The sequence below is a fragment of the Panulirus ornatus genome, chromosome 62 (assembly GCF_036320965.1).
Source record: "Panulirus ornatus isolate Po-2019 chromosome 62, ASM3632096v1, whole genome shotgun sequence".
NCBI classification, from domain to species: Eukaryota; Metazoa; Arthropoda; class Malacostraca; order Decapoda; family Palinuridae; genus Panulirus; species Panulirus ornatus.
The window spans coordinates 14,043,917-14,069,746 of NC_092285.1; the positions used below are offsets into that span (position 1 = coordinate 14,043,917).

At 45.7% G+C, this 25,830-nt stretch overlaps 1 protein-coding gene across 1 annotated transcript in view; it reads right to left on the minus strand.

Moving 5' to 3' along the window:
- Positions 1 to 25,588, minus strand: part of LOC139745743 (uncharacterized) — a 30,273-nt gene extending 4,685 nt beyond the window's left edge. Inside the window, exons 1-3 of the mRNA XM_071656266.1 lie at positions 25,041 to 25,588; positions 2,358 to 2,581; positions 378 to 497 (exon numbers count right to left, since the gene is read on the minus strand). Of these exons, the coding sequence (XP_071512367.1) occupies positions 378 to 497; positions 2,358 to 2,581; positions 25,041 to 25,312 (616 nt within the window). The 5' untranslated portion in view covers positions 25,313 to 25,588. The remainder of the gene's footprint in view (positions 1 to 377; positions 498 to 2,357; positions 2,582 to 25,040) is intronic.
- Positions 25,589 to 25,830: the final 242 nt, after the last annotated feature.

Sequence of the window (25,830 nt, forward strand, 5' to 3'; positions counted from 1 at the left end):
TGTCACCTTACCTTGCAACAATGTAAACATGAGGACATATGAGGGGTGATGAAGGCCACAATGTCACCTTACCTTGCAACAATGTAAACATGAGGACATATGAGGGGTGATGAAGGCCACAGTGTCACCTTACCTTGCAACAATGTAAACATGAGGACATATGAGGGGTGATGAAGGCCACAATGTCACCTTACCTTGCAACAATGTAAACATGAGGACATATGAGAGGTGATGAAGGCCACAGTGTCACCTTACCTTGCAACAATGTAAACATGAGGACATATGAGAGGTGATGAAGGCCACAGTGTCACCTTACCTTGCAACAATGTAAACATGAGGACATATGAGAGGTGATGAAGGCCACAGTGTCACCTTACCTTGCAACAATGTAAAGTTGCTGCCGAGAGTCTTCTTGTCGTGGTACCGCCCCTCACGCGGGTACATCGCCAGCCGGAACTCCTTAGCTACGTGAGCCACAGGATACCACAGCAGTGGCTCTGTAATACCAACATACGTCACTAATACCACAGGAAAATGATACTGTTCTAGAAAACTAATGTTACAACAGGGGATGATAATGATACACCCAACAAAGGGACAATAATTATGTTACACGCATCAGAGGACAATAATTATGTTACATACATCATCACAGGACAATTATCATGTTACATGTATCATCACAGGACAATAATGTTACATGTATCATCACAGGACAATAATGTTACACGTATCATCACAGGACAATAATGTTACATGTATCATCACAGGACAATAATGTTACATGTATCATCACAGGACAATAATGTTACATGTATCATCACAGGACAATAATGTTACATGTATCATCACAGGACAATAATGTTACATGTATCATCACAGGACAATAATGTTACATGTATCATCACAGGACAATAATGTTACATGTATCATCACAGGACAATAATGTTACATGTATCATCACAGGACAATAATGTTACATGTATCATCACAGGACAATAATGTTACATGTATCATCACAGGACAATAATGTTACATGTATCATCACAGGACAATAATGTTACATGTATCATCACAGGACAATAATGTTACATGTATCATCACAGGACAATAATGTTACATGTATCATCACAGGACAATAATGTTACATGTATCATCACAGGACAATAATGTTACATGTATCATCACAGGACAATAATGTTACATGTATCATCACAGGACAATAATGTTACATGTATCATCACAGGACAATAATGTTACATGTATCATCACAGGACAATAATGTTACATGTATCATCACAGGACAATAATGTTACATGTATCATCATAGGACAATAATGTTACATGTATCATCACAGGACAATAATGTTACATGTATCATCACAGGACAATAATGTTACATGTATCATCACAGGACAATAATGTTACATGTATCATCACAGGACAATAATGTTACATGTATCATCACAGGACAATAATGTTACATGTATCATCACAGGACAATAATGTTACATGTATCATCACAGGACAATAATGTTACATGTATCATCACAGGACAATAATGTTACATGTATCATCACAGGACAATAATGTTACATGTATCATCACAGGACAATAATGTTACATGTATCATCACAGGACAATAATGTTACATGTATCATCACAGGACAATAATGTTACATGTATCATCACAGGACAATAATGTTACATGTATCATCACAGGACAATAATGTTACATGTATCATCACAGGACAATAATGTTACATGTATCATCACAGGACAATAATGTTACATGTATCATCACAGGACAATAATGTTACACGTATCATCACAGGACAATAATGTTACATGTATCATCACAGGACAATAATGTTACATGTATCATCACAGGACAATAATGTTACACGTATCATCACAGGACAATAATGTTACATGTATCATCACAGGACAATAATGTTACATGTATCATCACAGGACAATAATGTTACATGTATCATCACAGGACAATAATGTTACATGTATCATCATAGGACAATAATGTTACATGTATCATCACAGGACAATAATGTTACACGTATCATCACAGGACAATAATGTTACATGTATCATCACAGGACAATAATGTTACATGTATCATCACAGGACAATAATGTTACATGTATCATCACAGGACAATAATGTTACATGTATCATCACAGGACAATAATGTTACATGTATCATCACAGGACAATAATGTTACATGTATCATCACAGGACAATAATGTTACATGTATCATCACAGGACAATAATGTTACATGTATCATCACAGGACAATAATGTTACATGTATCATCATAGGACAATAATGGACACTTACCTCCCATCTCCTCAGAGACGTCCACCTCGATGGCATTAAGAACATGGCCGTCGATAAAGTGGTTGTTGGCTCGGAGGGCCTGAGCCAGCAGACCCCGCAGGTCACGGTGCCCTTGCTCCCACGTGATGAAGGAGAGGACCGCACGCGGCTTGTGGGTGGGCTTCACCGCCGACATGACCCGCGGCAGGTGAGGCTGGGACATGACAAGCGCCACCGAACCATTCCTGCAGGACGAAACACATCACATGTAGTGAACCAAACATGTGTAGCTTCCCTGAGGTCGGTTGTTGTGGCAGGATGGTTGCAAGACCTGAGGGATGTACGTCTTATCTTTACATGCGAACGTGTATCTATTCATCTATCCACCTATACCACGGGGATAGATGATGCACCGTCCTACATTGTCAACTAAAAGATATCTCTCATCACTTCTGGATTTGCCGCGTTTTTATCTATCTAATTAGTGTCTTCGTCTACAGACAGTGGTGTCTGTGTGTACAGATGAACACGTGGATGACACTTTACAGAATTCCTCACAACAGACAGACAGACAGACAGAGAGACAGAGAGACAGACAGACAGACCTTGCCTGCACGACCGACCTCAACATAGATCATGAGTGTATGTGACGATCATACTTGGTCATGTTGTGCGACGGTAATGACCAGTGTCACTGCAGTGGCTACGTTCTGGGTCAGTAGGGTACACGCAGGTCCCAGCACGACGGTGTGACCCTTGAACACGACGGAGACACGACCTCTGAGAACGAGGGCGTGACCCTTGACCATGACGGAAGGACGACCCCTGAGAACGAGGGTGTGACCCTTGAACACGACGGAGACACGACCTCTGAGAACGAGGGTGTGACCCTTGACCACGACGGAGACACGACCTCTGAGAACGAGGGTGTGACCCTTGACCACGACGGAAGGACGACCCCTGAGAACGAGGGCGTGACCCTTGACCACGACGGAAGGACGACCCCTAAGAACGAGGGTACGACTTGTGGCTATAAAGAGGTAGACTTAAACATGCTCTTTAAGGGTACGACTTTATCTTGTTTACTACCTTCTGACCTTATGACTTGACCCTTGATGACCAGGTCAAAGGCCAAGCCCTTATACTTAAGGGTTGGTCAGTAGTCCTCAGGGGTTGGTTAGGACAAGTATATTATTCTGTGGAAGCGTCATCGTGCTCAGGGGTCGTTCTCTCGTAGTGAAGGGTCGTGCTGTCGTGCTCACACGCGTCCCTTCCAACTCAAGGGTCGTACCTTCGCGTCGTGCTCAAGGGTTCGTCGTACTCAAGATGTAAATGTTTTCGTTGTTTGTTTGTGTCAACAAGTGTAAGTGTCTAATGTGTTGACTGAACAGCTCTCGTACCGTCCACAACAGCCATGTCTCCCTACATACCGTGTGTTCCTACATATGTAGTACATACCGTGTGTTTCTACATATGTAGTACATACCGTGTGTTCCTACATATGTAGTACATACCGTGTGTTCCTACATATGTAGTACATACCGTGTGTTTCTACATATGTAGTACATACCGTGTGTGCCTACATATGTAGTACATACCGTGTGTTCCTACATATGTAGTACATACCGTGTGTTTCTACATATGTAGTACATACCGTGTGTTTCTACATATGAAGTACATACCGTGTGTGCCTACATATGTAGTACATACCGTGTGTTCCTACATATGTAGTACATACCGTGTGTTCCTACATATGTAGTACATACCGTGCGTTTCTACATATGTAGTACATACCGTGTGTTCCTACATATGTAGTACATACCGCGTGTGCCTACATATGTAGTACATACCGTGTGTTTCTACATATGTAGTACATACCGTGTGTGCCTACATATGTAGTACATACCGTGTGTTCCTACATATGTAGTACATACCGTGTGTTCCTACATATGTAGTACATACCGTGTGTTCCTACATATGTAGTACATACCGTGTGTTCACCACACCCGAGGCCATACTGCACTGCTACACTGAACAGAAAGAGTTCACAAAGACTCACTCCTTGCTTATCGGATCACCATAAAGTCGAAAAGCCATTGGCAATAGAGAAGAATTTCCTCCTTCAGAAAATAGAGATTAAATCTTGTGTTGGATATTACTGAGCTAAATTACAGAGGTTAAATGTGAGTGTATTTTACACCTCTTGGTATACACGTGTGTGTGACGCTCAGGAGGGTGGCAACCCCATACGGCCGTTGACTTTGAAGACGAAAGAAGGACTTTCGACCATACGATTCAGTTCCTTCTGTTGTCACGTGAACGTCTTTAATGTCACAGAGGCACGCCTGGTGTGGGGTTGGTGACGTCATGAGGGGAGGTGTGGGGTTGGTGACGTCATGAGGGGAGGTGTGGGGGTGGTGACGTCATGAGGGAAGGTGTGGGGCGGTCTGACCTTTGACCTGGGTGTTAGGTTAGGTTAGTTATAGTCAACTATGGACTACAGTAAAGTGTAAATGTAGAGACAGATAACCTTACCCTACCTCCACCCTGGTCATGACCTCACACAACAGTGAGAGGTCATGACCTCACACAACAGCTGTATGGATACCTCACGTGAAGATTTATTCAGATAACGACCACAACACATTACAGTGGGACGATAACTCAGGTCATCAGCCACTCTCACCTGTGCTGGGATGAAGACAAAATAGTTCAAATCTGACAGAATTTTTGTTATCCAGGATACATTGTCATGGAGGGTTGGTGGGGTGTGTCCTGCTGGCTGGTGCCAACATATTGTTCACGTTAGGTTAGGTTAGGTTAGGTTAGGTTAGGTTAGGTTAGGTTAGGTTAGGTTAGGTTGACAATTAGTTTGTTTACATGAGGGTGTCGAGTGCCGCGCCCACTAGTGACCTCCCTTGTACTCACTGATTGGATCATTATGACTATCATTATCCTGCCACATTACCTGTTGACATTCCAACATGACAGTAGCAACGTAAGGTATCCGCTCCCCATATTCTATGTACCGTTTTCTGATCACGTTCTTATCAACGTCTTCACTACCTTTCTGTGTCTTTACTATCGCCTTATGTTCTTATTTTCATTGTTCTCCTTACGGTACATCTTCACGTCACCATGATGTCCTGCCTCACTCATGCCATGTACGAGGCAGTTGTCGTCTCATTACAATCGAGGAAAAAACATTTTCTTGCTCGTGTGTGAGGCGTTCAAGCTCCAGCCAGTCAGACACACGACATTAAACCTTAATGGCCTGGGAATAACCAAAGTGCTGTCACACCTTCATGATTGGTTGGTGTGATGTTTGAACCATCTGCTGATACACGGGAGTACTCAGGGATACATGGTAGAGTGCAATCGCTTAAGATATCTCAGACATAAAGTGGAAGCTGGGAGATGGTGTGAGAGAAGAGTGGCAGAGCCATACAGTATGCGTGGAGGTATTAACTCCTCGGAACCTCCCTGGATGTATAATAACCTGCGGTTGGTACACCACTTTGCATGTGCATGTATGAAGGCCATCTCTGCAGCATCAATATTACGTGTACGGTCCTCAAGCCACTGATACATATCATACATTCATAGTTATTCATCAGCATTTGGAATACAAGATGAATGATGGAAGTTTTCAGTGAATGAAACACTTGTATGATATATAATCCATCCTAAAGAAAATTAGCTTCTATGTAAATGAAGAGGACGAATTTGAATCACGTTTGCTTCTCAGGGTCCTGTGTAGATAAGTCGTGTTTCGTAAGACTGTACATCATCCATGACTTGTAACCATATATCCTTACATGAGAGAGTCAGTCAGTCGTCCCTCATCAACCCAGGCAGGTGTATGTAGGTGCACCACACACACACACACACTAAGATAATGAGGTGAACCCGAGTGTAACCTGAAATGTTCAGGCCAAGTTGAGTCTTCCGAGACGACTGTCGAAGCTGCTCTCTCGTCCCACGCTGAAACCAGGAAATACTCTCTCTCTCTCTCTCTCTCTCTCTCTCTCTCTCTCTCTCTCTCTCTCTCTCTCTCTCTCTCTCTCTCTCTCTCTCTCTCTCAGTGTGAGGGGGTCATGATGTCACTAAGGCTGAGTGTACTTGCTGACGAAGGTGATCACGAGGGCCTGTCAGCTAACACACTCACCCTCACTACTGGCCGAGTGTTTAAACCAGCTGACAAGGGTGTGTCATGAGGGAATACAACACGAACAGACAGGTGGAACAGGAGAAGAGCCATGTGGAAGGGCAGCTGGTGGTACTGGTGGATAGGTGCTATTGGAAGAGGTGTGGGTGGAAGTGGTCACGCTATACAACTAAGGCCACACACCAGGGATATACTGAGCTAAGGCTCAACCTTATAACATCACTCTGCTCATGTCCACCCCACTGGAGTACTAGCAAGTTCACACTTGGACGCTGTCCTTGACGAGCGTATGTATAACGAGGCTACAGTTAGCATCATTATGGAGGTAAAGTGCTATTATTAGCTTCAGAAACATGCTATCATTAGCATCGTTATCGAGCAGGAGAGACTTATATATTCACCATGAATGATTTTATATTGAAAAAGAAATTCTTTAATATCAAATCAATTTTATCCACTTCACTATACCACATATAATGATCATAGTCTTCACTATACCACATATAATGATCATAGTCTTCACTATACCACATATAATGATTATAATCTTCACTATACCACATATAATGATCATAGTCTTCACTATACCACATATAATGATCATAGTCTTCACTATACCACATATAATGATTATAGTCTTCACTATACCACATATAATGATTATAGTCTTCACTATACCACATATAATGATCATAGTCTTCACTATACCACATATAATGATTATAGTCTTCACTATACCACATATAATGATCACAGTCTTCACTATACCACATATGATGATTATAGTCGTCACTATACCACATATAATGATTATAGTCTTCACTATACCACATATAATGATCATAGTCTTCACTATACCACATATAATGATTATAGTCGTCACTATACCACATATAATGATCACAGTCTTCACTATACCACATATAATGATTATAGTCTTCACTATACCACATATAATGATCACAGTCTTCACTATACCACATATGATGATTATAGTCGTCACTATACCACATATAATGATTATAGTCGTCACTATATCACATATAATTATCATAGTCGTCACTATACCACATATAATGATTATAGTCGTCACTATATCACATATAATGATTATAGTCACGCAAGAAAACCTGATTAGATCCTTGCATCACCCACCATCCCTTATCTCTGCTGCTTGAAGTTCTTCAGATGTTGGTACAAAACCTCCATCAGCCATGGTTTCAAACCCTCCATCGAACCCTACTTCAGATCCTGCCTCCAACATCATTCTTAATCGAAGTTAAATAACGACCCAGGAAGAGGTAACTACATAACGACCCAGGAAGTGTTACGACCCAGGAAGAGGTAACTACATAACGACCCAGGAAGTATTACGACCCAGGAAGTGTTAACTACATAACGACCCAGAAAGTGTTAACTACATAACGACCCAGGAAGTGTTAACTGCATAACGACCAGGAAGTGTTAGCTATATAACGACCCAGGAAGTGTTTAGCGTTTGTCTCGATGTTTGAGTGAGAGGGCATCCTGAGTGTGTGGGGTCGAGGCAAGACTAACCATAAGAGCAGCACAATAATGAGCCTCACATTTCCTCACAAACCTCCAGGAACTTCCTCGAAATGCCTCACATAAACATCACCAAACTAGTACACAGAAAATGACCATTATCCACACGAGACGAAATTGCTTGCATGTCGCACACTTTGTTGCCGAAACCAGAAAATACGTCATATATCAGTCATGTCCTCAGTCATATCGTCAACCATGTCCTCAGTCATGTCCCCAGTTATGTCCTCAACCATGTCCTCAGTCATGTCCTCAGTCATGTCCCCAGTCATGTCCTCAACCATGTCCTCAGTCATGTCCCCAGTCATGTCCTCAACCATGTCCTCAGTCATGTCCCCAGTCATGTCCTCAACCATGTCCTCAGTCATGTCCTCAGTCATGTCCTCAACCATGTCCTCAGTCATGTCCCCAGTCATGTCCTCAACCATGTCCTCAGTCATGTCCCCAGTTATGTCCTCAACCATGTCCTCAGTCATGTCCCCAGTCATGTCCTCAACCATGTCCTCAGTCATGTCCCCAGTCATGTCCTCAACCATGTCCTCAGTCATGTCCTCAGTCATGTCCTCAACCATGTCCTCAGGTTATCATTGTCCATAAAGTCATTATATCTCGTAGTAGTGAGAGCGCATCTCTCCTTATCAGGTGATACGATAACAAAATGATGCAAATTGTTTACAGTCTGCCACTCTGGCTGGTGTTGTTTACAGTCTGCCACTCTGGCTGGTGTTGTTTACAGTCTGCCACTCTGGCTGGTGTTGTTTACAGTCTGCCACTCTGGCTGGTGTTGTTTGCTACACTTCCAGAACCAGGACTGCTGGCCCCGCTCCCCCCAGTAATGACCCACAATCAATGGAACTCCTACATGCTGTACCGCCAGCAGTGGACACACAACATTAACCTTCTGTGACATGGCGGTAAGACCACTGGGAATGAGTGTTGACCTTTGACCTTTACTAGCCAATCATACCCCAAGAATGTACTATCGTGCTCACGGGTCGTGCTGTCGTACTCTACTTCAGGGTTGTCACAGACGCTGCTAACTAGACCTTAAATGTACAACGAACTTCTGACTTCCTGGTCCTTAATGACTTAGACTAACAATTAATTACAAAGTAATATTTCCATACTTAGAATTATATGAACACATAAGGTAATCCTGGAAAAAAAAAAAATCTTGCTTCATCCCGAAATGACCTCTACCTGCGGGTAGCAGAGAGGCGATGACCTCGATTCCCTTGTACAACTAATTATACTTTCCCAGGAGGTGTGTGTGCCGGGCAGGGCAGATACTTCCTGTAGATTTCACCAAAAAGTACTAGATAAACATCGCCAGCCTATATGAAATATTAACATTGCTTTCATATAGATAGATAGATAGATAGATAGGCATAAGATAGACAGAGAGGTAGATGGGTAAGTAGGCAGGTTGACAGACGTAACTTGTTAAGATTAACAGTAGATGTAGATGAGTATCTAAATGACCCATCCATCAAATGTAGACGAAGATGCCATCACTCAAGATGTTGGTAAACTTAACATCTGAATCAACTTCGTCCAAGATGTAGGAAGATAAGGTTAAGTAAGGTCAAGTGACGCCAAGTTGAGCCAAAACGAAACGAAGAAAACGTTTTCGGGTCCTGCCTGCTGAGGCGGCAGCGGAGCGGAAGAACGAATTCCAGACACATAAACATTGATCGAGGGAAGGGCTTCCCTGCCGCCGACACTCCTGAAGGAACGGGGAAATTAATGGTCGTCCAGTACGCGGCAGGATAATCAAGTGCTAATCTAAAGATGCAAAATCTGGACACAAATAGATAATTAAACTCCAGACGAGACTCGGTCGAAAGGAAATGGAACGCTAGTCTTCCTGGAATTAAGTTTGATGTCTGTGGCCCGGCCTGGAGTGGCCAGATGTCTGTGGCCCGGCCTGGAGTGGCCAGATGTCTGTGGCCCGGCCTGGAGTGGCCAGATGTCTGTGGCCCGGCCTGGAGTGGCCAGATGTCTGTGGCCCGGCCTGGTCTGGCTCCTTCACCGTGCATAATGTGTCAGTTAGGTCGTGTTGGTGGCTACACTCACACTGCCACACTTCCTTACGGTCTTGTGTTCGTTAATGTTGAAGGCCACGTCTTCAGGAGTCAGTCCTGCAACGGTCATGTTGTTTGGTTTTGGTACAACTGCTGGTTGATGGTAACGTTGCTCTGCTTCACGTAGCTGAGGGATCAGCAGTAAGACGACCCAGGACGAGGTATTGTGTCGACTATCTTATATCTCGCCACAGTTAATCCAACAAGAGGCCAAGTTAGAGAATCATATGTTTACTGCCTTGATAATGACACTTATTGACAATAATCTTGTGTTATTACGAATGTTAAAACGACATTATCAAGTGAATGACATGTGAAGATGTGTACATTTGATGAATGACATGTGAAGATGTGTACATTTGATGAATGACATGTGAAGATGTGTACATTTGATGAATGACATGTGAAGATGTGTACATTTGATGAATGACATGAGAAGATGAGTACATTTGATGAATGACATGTGAAGATGTGTACATTTGATGAATGACATGTGAAGATGTGTACATTTGATGAATGACATGTGAAGATGTGTACATTTGATGAATGACATGTGAAGATGAGCACATTTGATGAATGATATGTGAAGATGAGTGCATTTGATGAATGACATGTGAAGATGTGTACATTTGATGAATGACATGTGAAGATGTGTACATTTGATGAATGACATGTGAAGATGTGTACATTTGATGAAGCTGATCACTGGTTGAGACGCCAGTCCGTCCGTCCATCTGTAAAGTCTTGGTCTGATATCTGGTCATCTGGAAGAAACGTTAGTCCATATATATATATATATATATATATATATATATATATATATATATATATATATATATATATATATATATATATATATATATCAATTGAGGAAGACAATCAGAAATCAAAAGTGAAAGTCATGTTAGACAACAATGTGCTGGGTGACCAACCCACAAACACATCCATTTTGATGTAGAACCAACGAGCCACGTGACCAGCTGTCTGGATAGCAGCCCTTCTCCAGGATAGTCAACATCCAGACTTCCTGCAGTAGGAACATGACTGACTCCTTCACAATGAACAGACCCTCGACCAGACTGAAGAACCTTTTATCAACAGACGATGAGACAGCTTCACGAAATGTGACTTTTCACTCGCAATACAACTACAGGCAGGCGGAGTGCGGTAACACCAAACATAGATAGTCCTATCTTAAAGAGCGTACACTACACTTGACGTGGCCGGAGAAGAACCAATGATCAGAAAACGTAAACCACAAAAGAATATCAAAGTAGGAAAAGGAAGTGTAAGCACCCTGAGGAATGCATTGACGTCATCGATTCATAGTGACAGTGTAGCACTAACAATAGTGAAGAACCATTCCTTTTCCATCAAGACACTAACCTAACCTAACCTAACCTAACCTAACCTAACCTAACCGACGCTAAACTAACAAAAGACTAAACTTCACGTAACCTGACGTAAGACACTGGCTGGCTGGAGATGGCAGTGGACACAATTAGTCCCAGTTAGACGTAATTAGGATTAAACTGCCAGTTAGAGTAGCGGCTAGTATGTCAACAGGTTATGAACCTGGGCGAAGCTCAGTATGTTCTCTCTGTACGTGACGTGGACAAGGCTTCTGTTAATCGCTATCCCTCGTGAAGCTATTTTCAACAGGTCCCAGAAGTCCAGGGGATGTAGTAAATCCCCACCTCCCTGGGTTTCCTGGGTTCCCCCCACAGTGGGACGACCACCGTCATGCGTCCGGGCAAACCCCAGCTCGAGCACGCACTCTTCAGGTACATCCCCACACTCTCTTGCCGCAGGAACACACTCACCTCACCACACTCTGCCACCCACACTCTGCGTCTTCCAACACTTGATCTTTTGGGAAAGTATGTCTTAATGTGCCACACAGGTTGTGCTTCATAACGGAATGTGTTGTGTTCCTCTGGAACTTTTTTGTACTGGCCTGAAGGAAGGTCAAACATCACAGAGGGCAAACTTGTCAAGTATTTGTGCCCTCACGAGGTGTCACAGGTCATACAGTGCAGGACTAAAGGCGTTGCAGTCCTCAGTAGAAGGTCAGGGGTCAAAGAAGGTCTTACAATCATCAAAGTCTTCACTTAATGACCCACACTTAATGATGTCACACCGGCCAACATAAAACCATTAAGGATTTGTTTGTTTTCTACATGAGTAGCAGCGTCTGACGTGATCCACACATTCCTCCTGCTTCATTAGATCTGGGTCTACGTGTGTTTACGTCGTGCTGATGTTCAGCCAGACATGAGTTCCAGGGTTTCAGCAGCTCAGTCATCTTGCGTCTCCTCTGTTTCACTTTGTGCTTTAGAGAGAATAGGGCGGAGACCACACCTCCCTACGGTGAGCAGAGGAAAACTGTGCATGGCAGAGAGTGCGGGAGGAAGACTGTGCATGGCAGAGAGTGCGGGAGGAAGACTGTGCATGGCAGAGAGTGCGGGAGGAAGACTGTGCATGGCAGAAGGTGCGGGAGGAAGACTGCATGGCAGAGAGTGCGGGAGGAAGACTGTGCATGGCAGAGAGTGCGGGAGGAAGACTGTGCATGGCAGAAGGTGCGGGAGGAAGACTGCATGGCAGAGAGTGCGGGAGGAAGACTGCATGGCAGAGAGTGCGGGAGGAAGACTGTGCATGGCAGAGAGTGCGGGAGGAAGACTGTGCATGGCAGGGAGTGCGGGAGGAAGAAGCGATGATAAATCATGAAACGGTGGAACTATATCACTTCTGTCTTCCATGTTGATGTGGTAATGAAAATGACTCATATCCATCCAGGTAATTACCATGGAAGTCACCTTCACCCAGGTAATTACCAGGAGTACCACCTTCACCCAGGTAATTACCAGGAGTACCACCTTCATCCAGGTAATTACTATGGACGTCATCTTCACCTGGGTAATTACTAAGGTCATCTTCACCTGGGTAATTACTATGAGATTATCTAACTCATCATCTGGTAGGTCAAGATGATGAACTTATTTCGTGTGTAATTTGATGACTTACAGTTGACTGGGGAGTTAAAGTTCAGTGTCCTGGAATGTGAACTTGGCAGGTCGAGACGGACGAGGTGGTCAGCTGTGTCGAGTAATTACTTCCCCTTACCATCGATCGACACCACCAAATAAGGATACAAGCACGCAAGACCCTGTCTGAAAAAGTCTGTCATGTCTTCTTATAAACATAGGATTTTCACCCTTAACGAAGGAAGGGAGTGGCTTTGTACTGCCCCAAAGTTATTAGGGTTCTCGTGTGTATGTTATGCCAAGAATGTTGCAGTAACTGCTGCAGTGATAGTTAATGACGTGGCAAGTGGAGTAATTAATGACGTGGCAAGTGGAGTAATTAATGACGTGGCAGGTGGAGTAATTACCTAATACTTTCCTTAAATCCATCAACCGATGTTGATCGAGCGCTGGGAAGCCATCAACTTATCGCTTTGACCTTCACTTTTTTCCCAGTGGACGTCATGACGTGGGCAGAAGTGTGCTTCAAGTGACGTCATGATGATGAAGGTAAATTTGAGAAGTGCCTGACGTCCGGAGACCTGGCCCTCCCTGGTGTGGAGACCTGGCCCTCCCTGGTGTGGAGACCTGGCCCTCCCTGGTGTGGAGACCTGGCCCTCCCTGGTGTGGAGACCTGGCCCTCCCTGGTGTGGAGACCTGGCCCTCCCTGGTGTGGAGACCTGGCCCTCCCTGGTGTGGAGACCTGGCCCTCCCTGGTGTGGAGACCTGGCCCTCCCTGGTGTGGAGACCTGGCCCTCCCTGGTGTGGAGACCTGGCCCTCCCTGGTGTGGAGACCTGGCCCTCCCTGGTGTGGAGACCTGGCCCTCCCTGGTGTGGAGACCTGGCCCTCCCTGGTGTGGAGACCTGGCCCTCCCTGGTGTGGAGACCTGGCCCTTCCTGGTGTGGAGACTGGCCCTCCCTGGTGTAGAGACCTGGACCTCCCTGGTGTGGAGACCTGGCCCTCCCTGGTGTGGAGACCTGGCCCTCCCTGGTGTGGAGACCTGGCCCTCCCTGGTGTGGAGACCTGGCCCTCCCTGGTGTGGAGACCTGGCCCTCCCTGGTGTGGAGACCTGGCCCTCCCTGGTGTGGAGACCTGGACCTCCCTGATGTGGAGACCTGGCCCTCCCTGGTGTGGAGACCTGGCCCTCCCTGGTGTGGAGACTGGCCCTCCCTGGTGTGGAGACCTGGCCCTCCCTGGTGTGGAGACCTGGCCCTCCCTGGTGTGGAGACCTGGCCCTCCCTGGTGTGGAGACCTGGCCCTCCCTGGTGTGGAGACCTGGCCCTCCCTGGTGTGGAGACTGGCCCTCCCTGGTGTGGAGACCTGGCCCTCCCTGGTGTGGAGACCTGGCCCTCCCTGGTGTGGAGACCTGGCCCTCCCTGGTGTGGAGAGGAGGTTGTGTGAAGAAGGAAAGACAAGAGAGGGGACACAATGCCACAGACCCGCCATGTACGGAAAAGATGTCACAACGGTCACTTCTCGTGTGGTTGGTCTCCATACAGAAGCTAAGGGAAAGCGGCAGAGTGCAGCACACAGACACACACATAGCTCATGAGCGCAGAAATAATCACTGTAGAAGAGAGAGAGAGAGAGAGAGAGAGAGAGAGAGAGAGAGAGAGAGAGAGAGAGAGAGAGAGAGAGAGAGAGAGAGAGAGAGAGAGAGAGAGAGAGAGAGAGAGAGAGAGAGAGAGAGAGAGAGAGCATACATTTTTGCAGATAAGGAGATATGTATGGTTGAAGGGAAGTGATAGGAATAAAGTTAATAAATCGTAAGATTTTTGACTCGTCTGGCTAAAAGATATGTCGGGAAAGAGATACCCAGTATATATATGTAAGCAGTACTTCCTCCTGGGCCAATAAGTCCCTAGTAAATATGAATTAGCTCTTCAAAACAAAGATTATTACGACACGTTCACACAACATCAACTTACAGGAAACAGATTTTGTTTTGCTTACTATATGGAATTTCATGACCAGACTTTAGGAAATGGTCATTACAAAATTTAGTTTTTTCCAGTTATGCTGATGTTTCGAAATTCGATAACAGGAAACCAATAAAAGCTGAAAAGAATCTTGGTATAAATTGTGCTTTTGAATTGCTAAATGTAATCAGGTTACTGCTTCCCAATACTGAAATGTTGGTCCTCGTCAAGAGAATATATATGTTCTGTGTAATACAATAGAATGTTTGAGAGTGAGAAGAGAAGGAGAGAAAAAAAAAGAATGATACATGAGTTGCGAATCAAAGGTTGAAGAAAGAGAATCATTTATTGAGACAAAAGTGTGTGGGTGATGATCCAGAGGGACATCACTGGTGATGAAGGAGGAGGCACCATGGCAAACATGAAAGTGTGCAGACATGTCGAAGGTAACGACGAGATTGATCACAATCCGCAAGTAACAATCACAAGCGATGGGTCGCATGACAGCAGACATCAACAAAGGACCCCGCATGACGAAAGCAATACTGGTGACCTCAGTGAAGGACACGAAATCTTACATACCTAACAAAGTGACATGATAAAAGTGTCGAAGATTGTGGAGACAGCAGCTGTGAGAACGATCAAGTATAACATGGGTCACGTTAGGTCTTCATTATTTCAGCCAGGGGCTGGCGGAGGGCAAGTTTCCCAGGAGGGAGGGTTTGCCAATGTCGAAATGATCAAATTAAGCAAATCAGGAGCCAGGCTAACTGTGAGACACACTCCTTCACGACACAGTGAGGCGAGCCACCCAGGCCATGCGTCCTGTGCAGGAAAGAGAACTGGAATCATGAAGACGCGTCAGGGAAATACATGCAGATGAGGAGGAGGTGGGACACACCACGAGCAGAGTTATGCACAGTTAATGAGAAGAAATTAACATCCCGGAATAAACGACTGCATCAGTTAAGAGTGAGTACTAGACTGATCAGGTGGCAATATAAGACGATGATTCCACGTACCAGTTGTTCGAAATGCTTTTGGTTAAGAATTAAAGAGATTTATCAGCTGAATTACTTGGACATTTCGTTTCCAACACCGCACCTGAGGAAGGGTTAGTGGTCAAACGTAGTAAGTTGATAAGTTGCTAATACAAATGCTTTTTAAAGGGGCAAGGCGGCCATCTCCATGACATAACCGTGTTAAAGACAATGTGTAAGAGGCAACCTTAAATGTAAGGAAATAACGAAGATATAAATGTGGCTCTCAAGTCTGTCTCTGGCCACCATGACAATGACACAGACATTCCCAGGCCACCACGTCATGCATACCCACACTGTCAATATACATCGTTTTCCCACATAATTTAGCATTCGATATCATGCTGCTCCATCGAATAGCTATAGAGAATGGCATTTGCGTGCCTCCAGTTCATGGGTTCGAACCCCACCAAGGCATATAGCTGTTCGATGGCTCGTTAAGAATATATCACACACGCCAAGCCCATCCCACACTCACAATAACCCATGCAACTCTCACATGACCTCACTCTCTCTCTCTCTCCCTCCTCTCCCACTGTGACCTTCACTAGTGAGAGCACGGATCATGCCAGTGTATAATGACATTATATCATGTGACTACACATGATGACCTCCAGGATGATGACGACCCTCAGTATGATGATGACTTACGAGGTCATAACGACCCCAGGATGATGACGACCCTCAGTATGATGATGACTTACGAGGTCATAACGACCCCAGGATGATGACGACCCTCAGTATGATGATGACTTACGAGGTCATAACGACCCTAGGATGATGACGACCCTCTGTATGATGATGACTTACGAGGTCATAACGACCCCAGGATGATGACGACCCTCTGTATGATGACGACTTACGAGGTCATAACGACCCCAGGATGATGACGACCCTCAGTATGATGACGACTTACGAGGTCATAACGACCCCAGGATGATGACGACCCTCAGTATGATGACGACTTACGAGGTCATAACGACCCCAGGATGATGACGACCCTCTGTATGATGATGACTTACGAGGTCATAACGACCCCAGGATGATGACGACCCTCTGTATGATGACGACTTACGAGGTCATAACGACCCCAGGATGATGACGACCCTCAGTATGATGACGACTTACGAGGTCATAACGACCCCAGGATGATGACGACCCTCTGTATGATGACGACTTACGAGGTCATAACGACCCCAGGATGATGACGACCCTCAGTATGATGACGACTTACGAGGTCATAACGACCCCAGGATGATGACGACCCTCTGTATGATGACGACTTACGAGGTCATAACGACCCCAGGATGATGACGACCCTCTGTATGATGACGACTTACGAGGTCATAACGACCCCAGGATGATGACGACCCTCAGTATGATGACGACTTACGAGGTCATAACGACCCCAGGATGATGACGACCCTCAGTATGATGACGACTTACGAGGTCATAACGACCCCAGGATGATGACGACCCTCTGTATGATGATGACTTACGAGGTCATAACGACCCCAGGATGATGACGACCCTCTGTATGATGACGACTTACGAGGTCATAACGACCCCAGGATGATGACGACCCTCAGTATGATGACGACTTACGAGGTCATAACGACCCCAGGATGATGACGACCCTCTGTATGATGACGACTTACGAGGTCATAACGACCCCAGGATGATGACGACCCTCAGTATGATGACGACTTACGAGGTCATAACGACCCCAGGATGATGACGACCCTCTGTATGATGACGACTTACGAGGTCATAACGACCCCAGGATGATGACGACCCTCTGTATGATGACGACTTACGAGGTCATAACGACCCCAGGATGATGACGACCCTCAGTATGATGACGACTTACGAGGTCATAACGACCCCAGGATGATGACGACCCTCAGTATGATGACGACTTACGAGGTCATAACGACCCCAGGATGATGACGACCCTCTGTATGATGACGACTTACGAGGTCATAACGACCCCAGGATGATGACGACCCTCAGTATGATGACGACTTACGAGGTCATAACGACCCCAGGATGATAAGGACACTTGGGTCAGACACTGGGAGGCCAGAACTAGGCTAGTGATGGTGGATGATAATACAACCAGATGTATTCCGGTGTATCTTGTGTATAATACAACCAGATATATTCCGGTGTATCTTGTGTATAATACAACCAGATGTATTCCGGTGTATCTTGTGTATAATACAACCAGATATATTCCGGTGTATCTTGTGTATAATACAACCAGATGTATTCCGGTGTATCTTGTGTATAATACAACCAGATGTATTCCGGTGTATCTTGTGTATAATACAACCAGATGTATTCCGGTGTATCTTGTGTATAATACAACCAGATGTATTCCGGTGTATCTTGTGTATAATACAACCAGATGTATTCCGGTGTATCTTGTGTATAATACAACCAGATGTATTCCGGTGTATCTTGTGTATAATACAACCAGATGTATTCCGGTGTATCTTGTGTATAATTAATTGCTGTATTGAGGGACTTCCGTCATCGTCATGAGCGCCTCCCTCCGTGCTACGCTCTGGCATCTTACAACGACCCGGTCAGTGACGACTATTTACTTGTGGACTGCCAATGTATTGGATCTAACAAGCAACAGCCAGCATGAATGCGTAAACAACAGAGCTAAAGCAGGAAGTGTCAACATCATGTAACACACGTTACGTGTGGCATGTTACTACATGTGGAATGTGACAGACGTTATATACCTGTCACATGACCTAACCCCAGTGTTACTCCTATGACTGTCCTCTACTGTCCTATGACCGTCTTCCTGCTACCTTATGTAGCACTTTACGCTACATGAGGGGAGTGTAGCGTGACTGTGAGTACCTAACCTGGACAGGCAAAAGGTGTAGTACATTGTCGGACACTTTATTAAATACCACATAGGAGTTGAATGCCTTGCTTGTGGGTACACGCACGCAAGGGTCGTCGCACGCGCGCCTGCCACGAACACACGCACTCAAGGGTCGTCGCACGCGCGCCTGGCACGAACACACGCACGCAAGGGTCGTCGCACGCGCGCCTGCCACGAACACACGCACTCAAGGGTCGTCGCACGCGCGCCATATCATGAAGGTTGACTCATTTGACTCATTAACATTCACAGGGCAGTCCATGGCAACACTGGCGCCTTACCTGACTCATAAACATTCAAAAGCCTGGCTGTGGTAACACTGCCGCCTCACTCAACTCATAAATACTCATAAAACAGGCCATGCTAACAATGGCTTCCAGGTACAACAGAAATCCGTCGATTGGGCAATATTCAAGCTTAACATTCTTACGAATCTCGTACAATACGTGTATGTTCTTCATCCAAGCCAGATGGAGGAGAAATGACCTCAACTCATGTGACCTCGTGACTCCTTGGCTCCTGACCACGTGCCTGAGGGTAAGTACTGAGAGCCAGTGGCTCACCACGACAGACCTGACGAACCAGGGTGGTACTGGTCATCTCTGTACTGGTCATCTCTGTACTGGTCATCTCTGTACTGGTCCTCTCTGTACTGGTCATCTCTGTACTGGTCATCTCTGTACTGGTCATCTCTGTACTGGTCATCTCTGTACTGGTCCTCTCTGTACTGGTCATCTCTGTACTGGTCATCTCTGTACTGGTCATCTCTGTACTGGTCCTCTCTGTACTGGTCCTCTCTGTACTGGTCATCTCTGTACTGGTCCTCTCTGTACTGGTCCTCTCTGTACTGGTCATCTCTGTACTGGTCCTCTCTGTACTGGTCCTCTCTGTACTGGTCATCTCTGTACTGGTCCTCTCTGTACTGGTCCTCTCTGTACTGGTCCTCTCTGTACTGGTCCTCTCTGTACTGGTCATCTCTGTACTGGTCATCTCTGTACTGGTCCTCTCTGTACTGGTCCTCTCTGTACTGGTCCTCTCTGTACTGGTCCTCTCTGTACTGGTCATCTCTGTACTGGTCATCTCTGTACTGGTCCTCTCTGTACCCTCCATGATAAACAACTCACACTTCTCTCTGACCACAGTGTGTGTGTGTGTGTGTGTGTGTGTGTGTGTGTGTGTGTGTGTGTGTGTGTGTGTGTATTATGTGTGTGTGTGTGTGTGTGTGTGTGTGTGTGTGTGTGTAAAGATATTAATCATGAGGACATGTTAATATTGAAAGTTTCTATATATATGATCTTGTTTAGTCACACAACAGATGTGGTCAGTCCTTACGTTACAGTAACTGATGTTTGTAAGAAAGTTGTATTCATATGACACAAGACCTGATGGTCGATGACCAGGTTATCTGCTGGAGGACTGTGATCGTATGCTACACTCCTAGTCGACGTAGATGATAAGAACATCGTGACATAACAAGGCTCTTCCCTCACCTACCACCACAGATGGTTGATGACAGGAGAGTAAAGGACACGACCCTCACCACTATATACACACACACGGCCAGTGTTGCACACAACCAGAGAAATATTTGCCAGGTTGGAAGTGGCAGTGATCGACCAGCAGCACCACTGCGCCATGATCACTTGCATTATTCATATCGTCGATAACACACTAAGTAACGAAAGAAACCCAACAACTCCTGCTCAAAAAATATTTCCCAAAAATGTGACATGCGAGGCAGGAGGCAGACATGATACCGTTACACATCGTTACGTGACCGTGACGGGTAAGGTCATGAAGCTCCCCCAGTTACCCAGGGTCGTTACACATCGTTACGTGACCGTGACGGGTAAGGTCATGAAGCTCCCCCACGTGACCCAGGGTCATGCATGTCCGTCATGAGCGGGAGCTCAGGATCACGGCTCAGTAACCTGCTTGTGCGAACCTCGCGAAATCTTTCGTCTTCCGATAGACATTGCCTTTTTAACCAGGGCGTTCTTAAGAGGTGATGGTTCATTCCTCGTACCATGTGGACCCAGTGTGATGATGGTTCATGTGGACCTAATGAGTCATTACAAGCCTCAAGATTGTGATGTGATCGTTGGTTTTGGAGACACAGAGGTAGGAGAGAGCGGGTACCCTGGTCCACACGTCAGTGACCAGGCTTCACTGAGAGCCACATCTGGCACCACACACAAGGCCAAGTGTCTCGTGGAACCTCAAGGATGCTTCAGCCTCCACCTGACCAACTGTGAAGGTACTCACAAGCCACTTCCATCCCAGGTAAATACTTACTCTCAAAATACAACAGTGGAGAATCTCCCGTCTGTCCTGATGTTGTATTTCAGCTGAAACGACGGAGAACGAATCTCGTTTATATCACTACAACGACGTGAGGCGTAACGTAGACTGAGGTGAGGCATGGCACACATCTACTTGACAACCAACAGCGACTTGCATAGCAGTGCTACACCGTCCTCGATCATTACTGTCCTCGTGACCACCTGGTCTCGTGCACGAGGACGTGACGTAGAGGGGGGGGAGATACCCGTGTGGCCTCGTGGTGATGCGAGACTCAAGAGACACTCAAGGTTTACCGTTAGTTTGAGAGCTGGGAGTTTAAGTACTCAGAGTGTCCCGCTAAGCCAGAGTGTCACGCTAAGCCAGAGTGTCCCGCTAAGCCAGAGTGTCCCGCTAAGCCAGAGTGTCACGCTAAGCCAGAGTGTCACGCTAAGCCAGAGTGTCCCGCTAAGCCAGAGTGTCCCGCTAAGCCAGAGTGTCACGCTAAGCAGATAGTGTTAAAGTCTGGATGAATATTAGAGTGGCAGGATATGATGTCAGTACATACATCCAGGTGACTTGGTACTCCTGCTTATCTTATCTTCAGCTGTCCACGCTGATAAAGCCTTCAACTCAAGGCAATCAAACAATGCATCTATAAACTGATAGATAGCAAAAATAGATAATGTAGATGATACACAGATAGATAGTAAAATAGATAATGCAAATAATACAAAGATAGCAAAAATAGATAGTAGATAATACTGACATAGATAGATACCAAAAGCAGATAATGCAGATAATACTCACATAGATAGATAGCAAAATAGATAATGCAGATAATACATAGATAGATAGCAAAAATAGATAATGCACATAATACTCACCTAGCCAATTTAGAACATGTATCTAAAACATGAGTGATACAATAGATTGTCTCAAACGTTCAGCTATTGTGTGTTCATAGAACATGTCATATATCGTCCAACTGGACAGTGAGAGATACAATCAGTCAACAATATCTTTCTTCTATAACAAAGATCGTCTCAAATATTGGTTCAAACTTCTCTGGACTTCAGAGCAAAGGTTCTTCCTTTAGTTAAATTACTGGAAGTTTTAGTTACTAAATAACAGGATCTTTAGAATACACGAGCGTTGCTTTGTGACACGAGCGCTGGGAAAGTCTCGGAAGAAACTGTGTTTGTTTATAATGGTGGATGAGGAACCTTCTGCTTGACCATACCATTACCACGTACGTCATCCAGGGATTTGAGACACCATTACTGTGCTCTCCTGCGGAAGAAATCTTCTAAATTACACCATCTTGTTTTCTGGTCTGTGGCTTTCCCATGTTCATGTGCTCAACCCCTGCCCACCCACACCACCATGCAGCCCACCCTCACCCCCATGCAGCCCACCCACACCACCATGCAGCCCACCCTCACCCCCATGCAGCCCACCCACACCCCCATGCAGCCCACCCACACAGCCCACCACACCACCATGCAGCCCACCCTCACCACCATGCAACACGACTCTATCATAACACTACATAACAGCATGGGCAGGCAGGAGTGTATCAACAGAACCATTCTGGCCCTCTGAAACACAGTCACCTCGAGCATCAGGTCGATTTTGGTTTTTGTAAAAGCTTCGTATCGCCACATGACGTGTTCCATGACTTCTTCATGACCTCCTGACATGACACATGACTTCCTCATGGCTACATGACATGTCACATGACTTCCTCATGGCTACATGACATGTCACATGACTTCCTCATGGCTACATGACACATCACATGACGTCTTCGTGGCTACATGACATGTCACATGACTTCCTCATGGCTACATGACACATCACATGACGTCTTCATGGCTACATTACACATGACTTCCTCATGGCTACATGACACATCACATGACGTCTTCGTGGCTACATGACACATGACTTCCTCATGGCCATATTCATAATACAACACAGAAATTCATTATCATTACAAAAGGCGAGAAAATGATATCATGTGGATGATGCCCCAAGAACCCTACTTCGTGGAGTTACCGTACATCCACACAGCACTTTATCAAAGGCAACAGAATGCTAATTAGGTCGGAAAACAATGATGTGGGTTGAGGGCCATTCTAGGTGTTACCGGACTCTGCCTGCCCGAGGGTACACCGCCGGGTAAAAGTCACATTTTGGCGAGGGTGTCACACAGGAAGTGCAGCCTCGTCCAAGAACTTCTAACTGTAACTGAACCCACATTACCCTGCTACTGGAAGTAGAGTAACCTCAGACTGGAGTGAGGTCCTGGGTAACACCAGGTCTCTTTCTTAGAACCTGGTCCAGGTCCAGGTCCAGGTCCAGGTCCGGAATATGATAAAAAAGGTCAGGTATTTAAGATAAATGAGAATTATCTGTAAAGATAATGACTAACAATGTGTGTGTGTGTGTGTGTGTGTGTGTGTGTGTGTGTGTGTGTGTGTGTGTGTGTGTGTGTGTGTGTGTGTGTGTGTGTGTGTAGTCCATTCTTACAAACTATCTACACCATCTTTAACTACATCACATCCAACACCAGAGATTAAGCTGTGAACAATATAGACCCTGACCAGCCTCCTTAAACCTTGACCTGACTCCTTCACTGTATACACTAAATGATCATTAGTTTGCCAAAATAGCAACCAAAATGGAAAGTATTTCTGCGCAAAGAAACAGACAGAATCGTTCCATCTCCCATGAGAAATACTTCGAGCTGTTTCATCAACCATAAAACAATTGTATTCTTCTTGGTAAAGGGTCAGAACCCGTCCTTGCTGCTAGACACACACTTCCTGATGCTTTACTTCGCCTCGCTACGTAGCCCAGACAGAATCCTCACCAGCCCAAACCTCACAACTTTACACGAAATGGATCATGGTAATCCTTGTGGAAGCCTGTTGTCCTGCAGCACACTCGAGTGCCTGCTTGACCGAGAACTTCAGAGTTGTAAAACAGTAATCACTTGTGGTACGAACGTGGTGCCTTTAAACACAAAACATAGTTCATGTAAATACAAAACATTATGACAAGAGACTGGGAAATACACCTGTAATGCTGTAGCAAACCTAATTGACTGATGACATTTACATCTATATCATTAGTTTATTACATAATGAATCACCAGTGGCAGAAGCTGCGGTAGATGTTAAATTGCTAGCTGCTACAGGAACTCAAGGCCCCATGTTGATGTCAGGATCAATTTCCTTACTGCGGTACAACCTAACCTAACCTAGCTGCGGTGAGAGCTACGTTCTTAAGTGTGGTAGGAGATAAGTTCCTAGTTGTGGTGTGTGCTTCGTTCCTGGTTGTGGTACGTGCACAACTCTAGCTGGTTGCTTTCACATGAAAATACAACAAATGCGAGTTTTGAATCAACGAGAATATATCAACCTACGTCGACCTTACCCACATGAGCAGTAGATATCTACAACAGAGACCAGTAGCTACCTAAGACCAGGTATGGCGAGGCAAGACCCTACCGGCAGAGCAAGACCCTACCGGCAGAGCAAGACCCTACCGGCAGAGCAAGACCATACCGGCAGAGCAAGACCCTACCCGCAGAGCAAGACCCTACCGGCAGAGCAAGACCCTACCGGCAGAGCAAGACCCTACCAGAAAGATTCTCGACACCAGTCTGGAGGTGCCCGGGTGGCGGACGTCTGCCGCAGCATTGTACCTGTTGCCGTTGGCCGCAGACGTCTTGAACTGAGACCTCATCTCGACGGAGCACATATACCGCAGGCAGTCGGCCCAGTAGGCGTCTACTGAGGGAGAGATGAACATGTTGAAACACCCCGTCCACAGCCCGGGCTGGTACCCAAGGGGCACCTTCCTGCTGGAGGTGACGGCGTCTGGCCGAGGAGGGCGTCGCTGGATCTTATTCATGATACTCGGTTTAAAGAGAACTTGTCCTCCTTGATTCGCGTCTATGATAGATCTCCCGAACATGGCAGGTTGAAATGACCTGGAACGTGGATTCACTTGTGGTATTATTACCCTTCAACTAAGGTCATTTTCTCTCACATAACACGACCAAATATTCTGGTTTTGTTGTTTTGAGGTTCCAAGTTGACAATCCACCATGGTCGATGCACTGAGGGCATCACTAATGATATAAACAAGAACTTGGCCCTGGTTCGCCGTGCGCATGCGCAGGCAGCCCCAGGGAGGCGAGCGGGTCGTGGCCGCTGGAGAGCCAGGCCATCACGGAGACTGTCTCTGCCAACGACTGAACGACTCACCTCCCTTGTGCCTGCACACCAGCGCACGCGCTCACCACCCACCCCTCACTATCGCTCTCATCCGTCAAGGTAAACATGGCAATGTGTATTGTGACGGAGCAGAAAGATGGACCTGTAAGTAACTTTTGCCTCGAAACAGTAACTTTGTTTTACGGTGTGACGTCATAGTTCATGGGGAAAAATCCCCCCCCCCCCCCCCCCGGCGGAACATTCACACAGACCCAG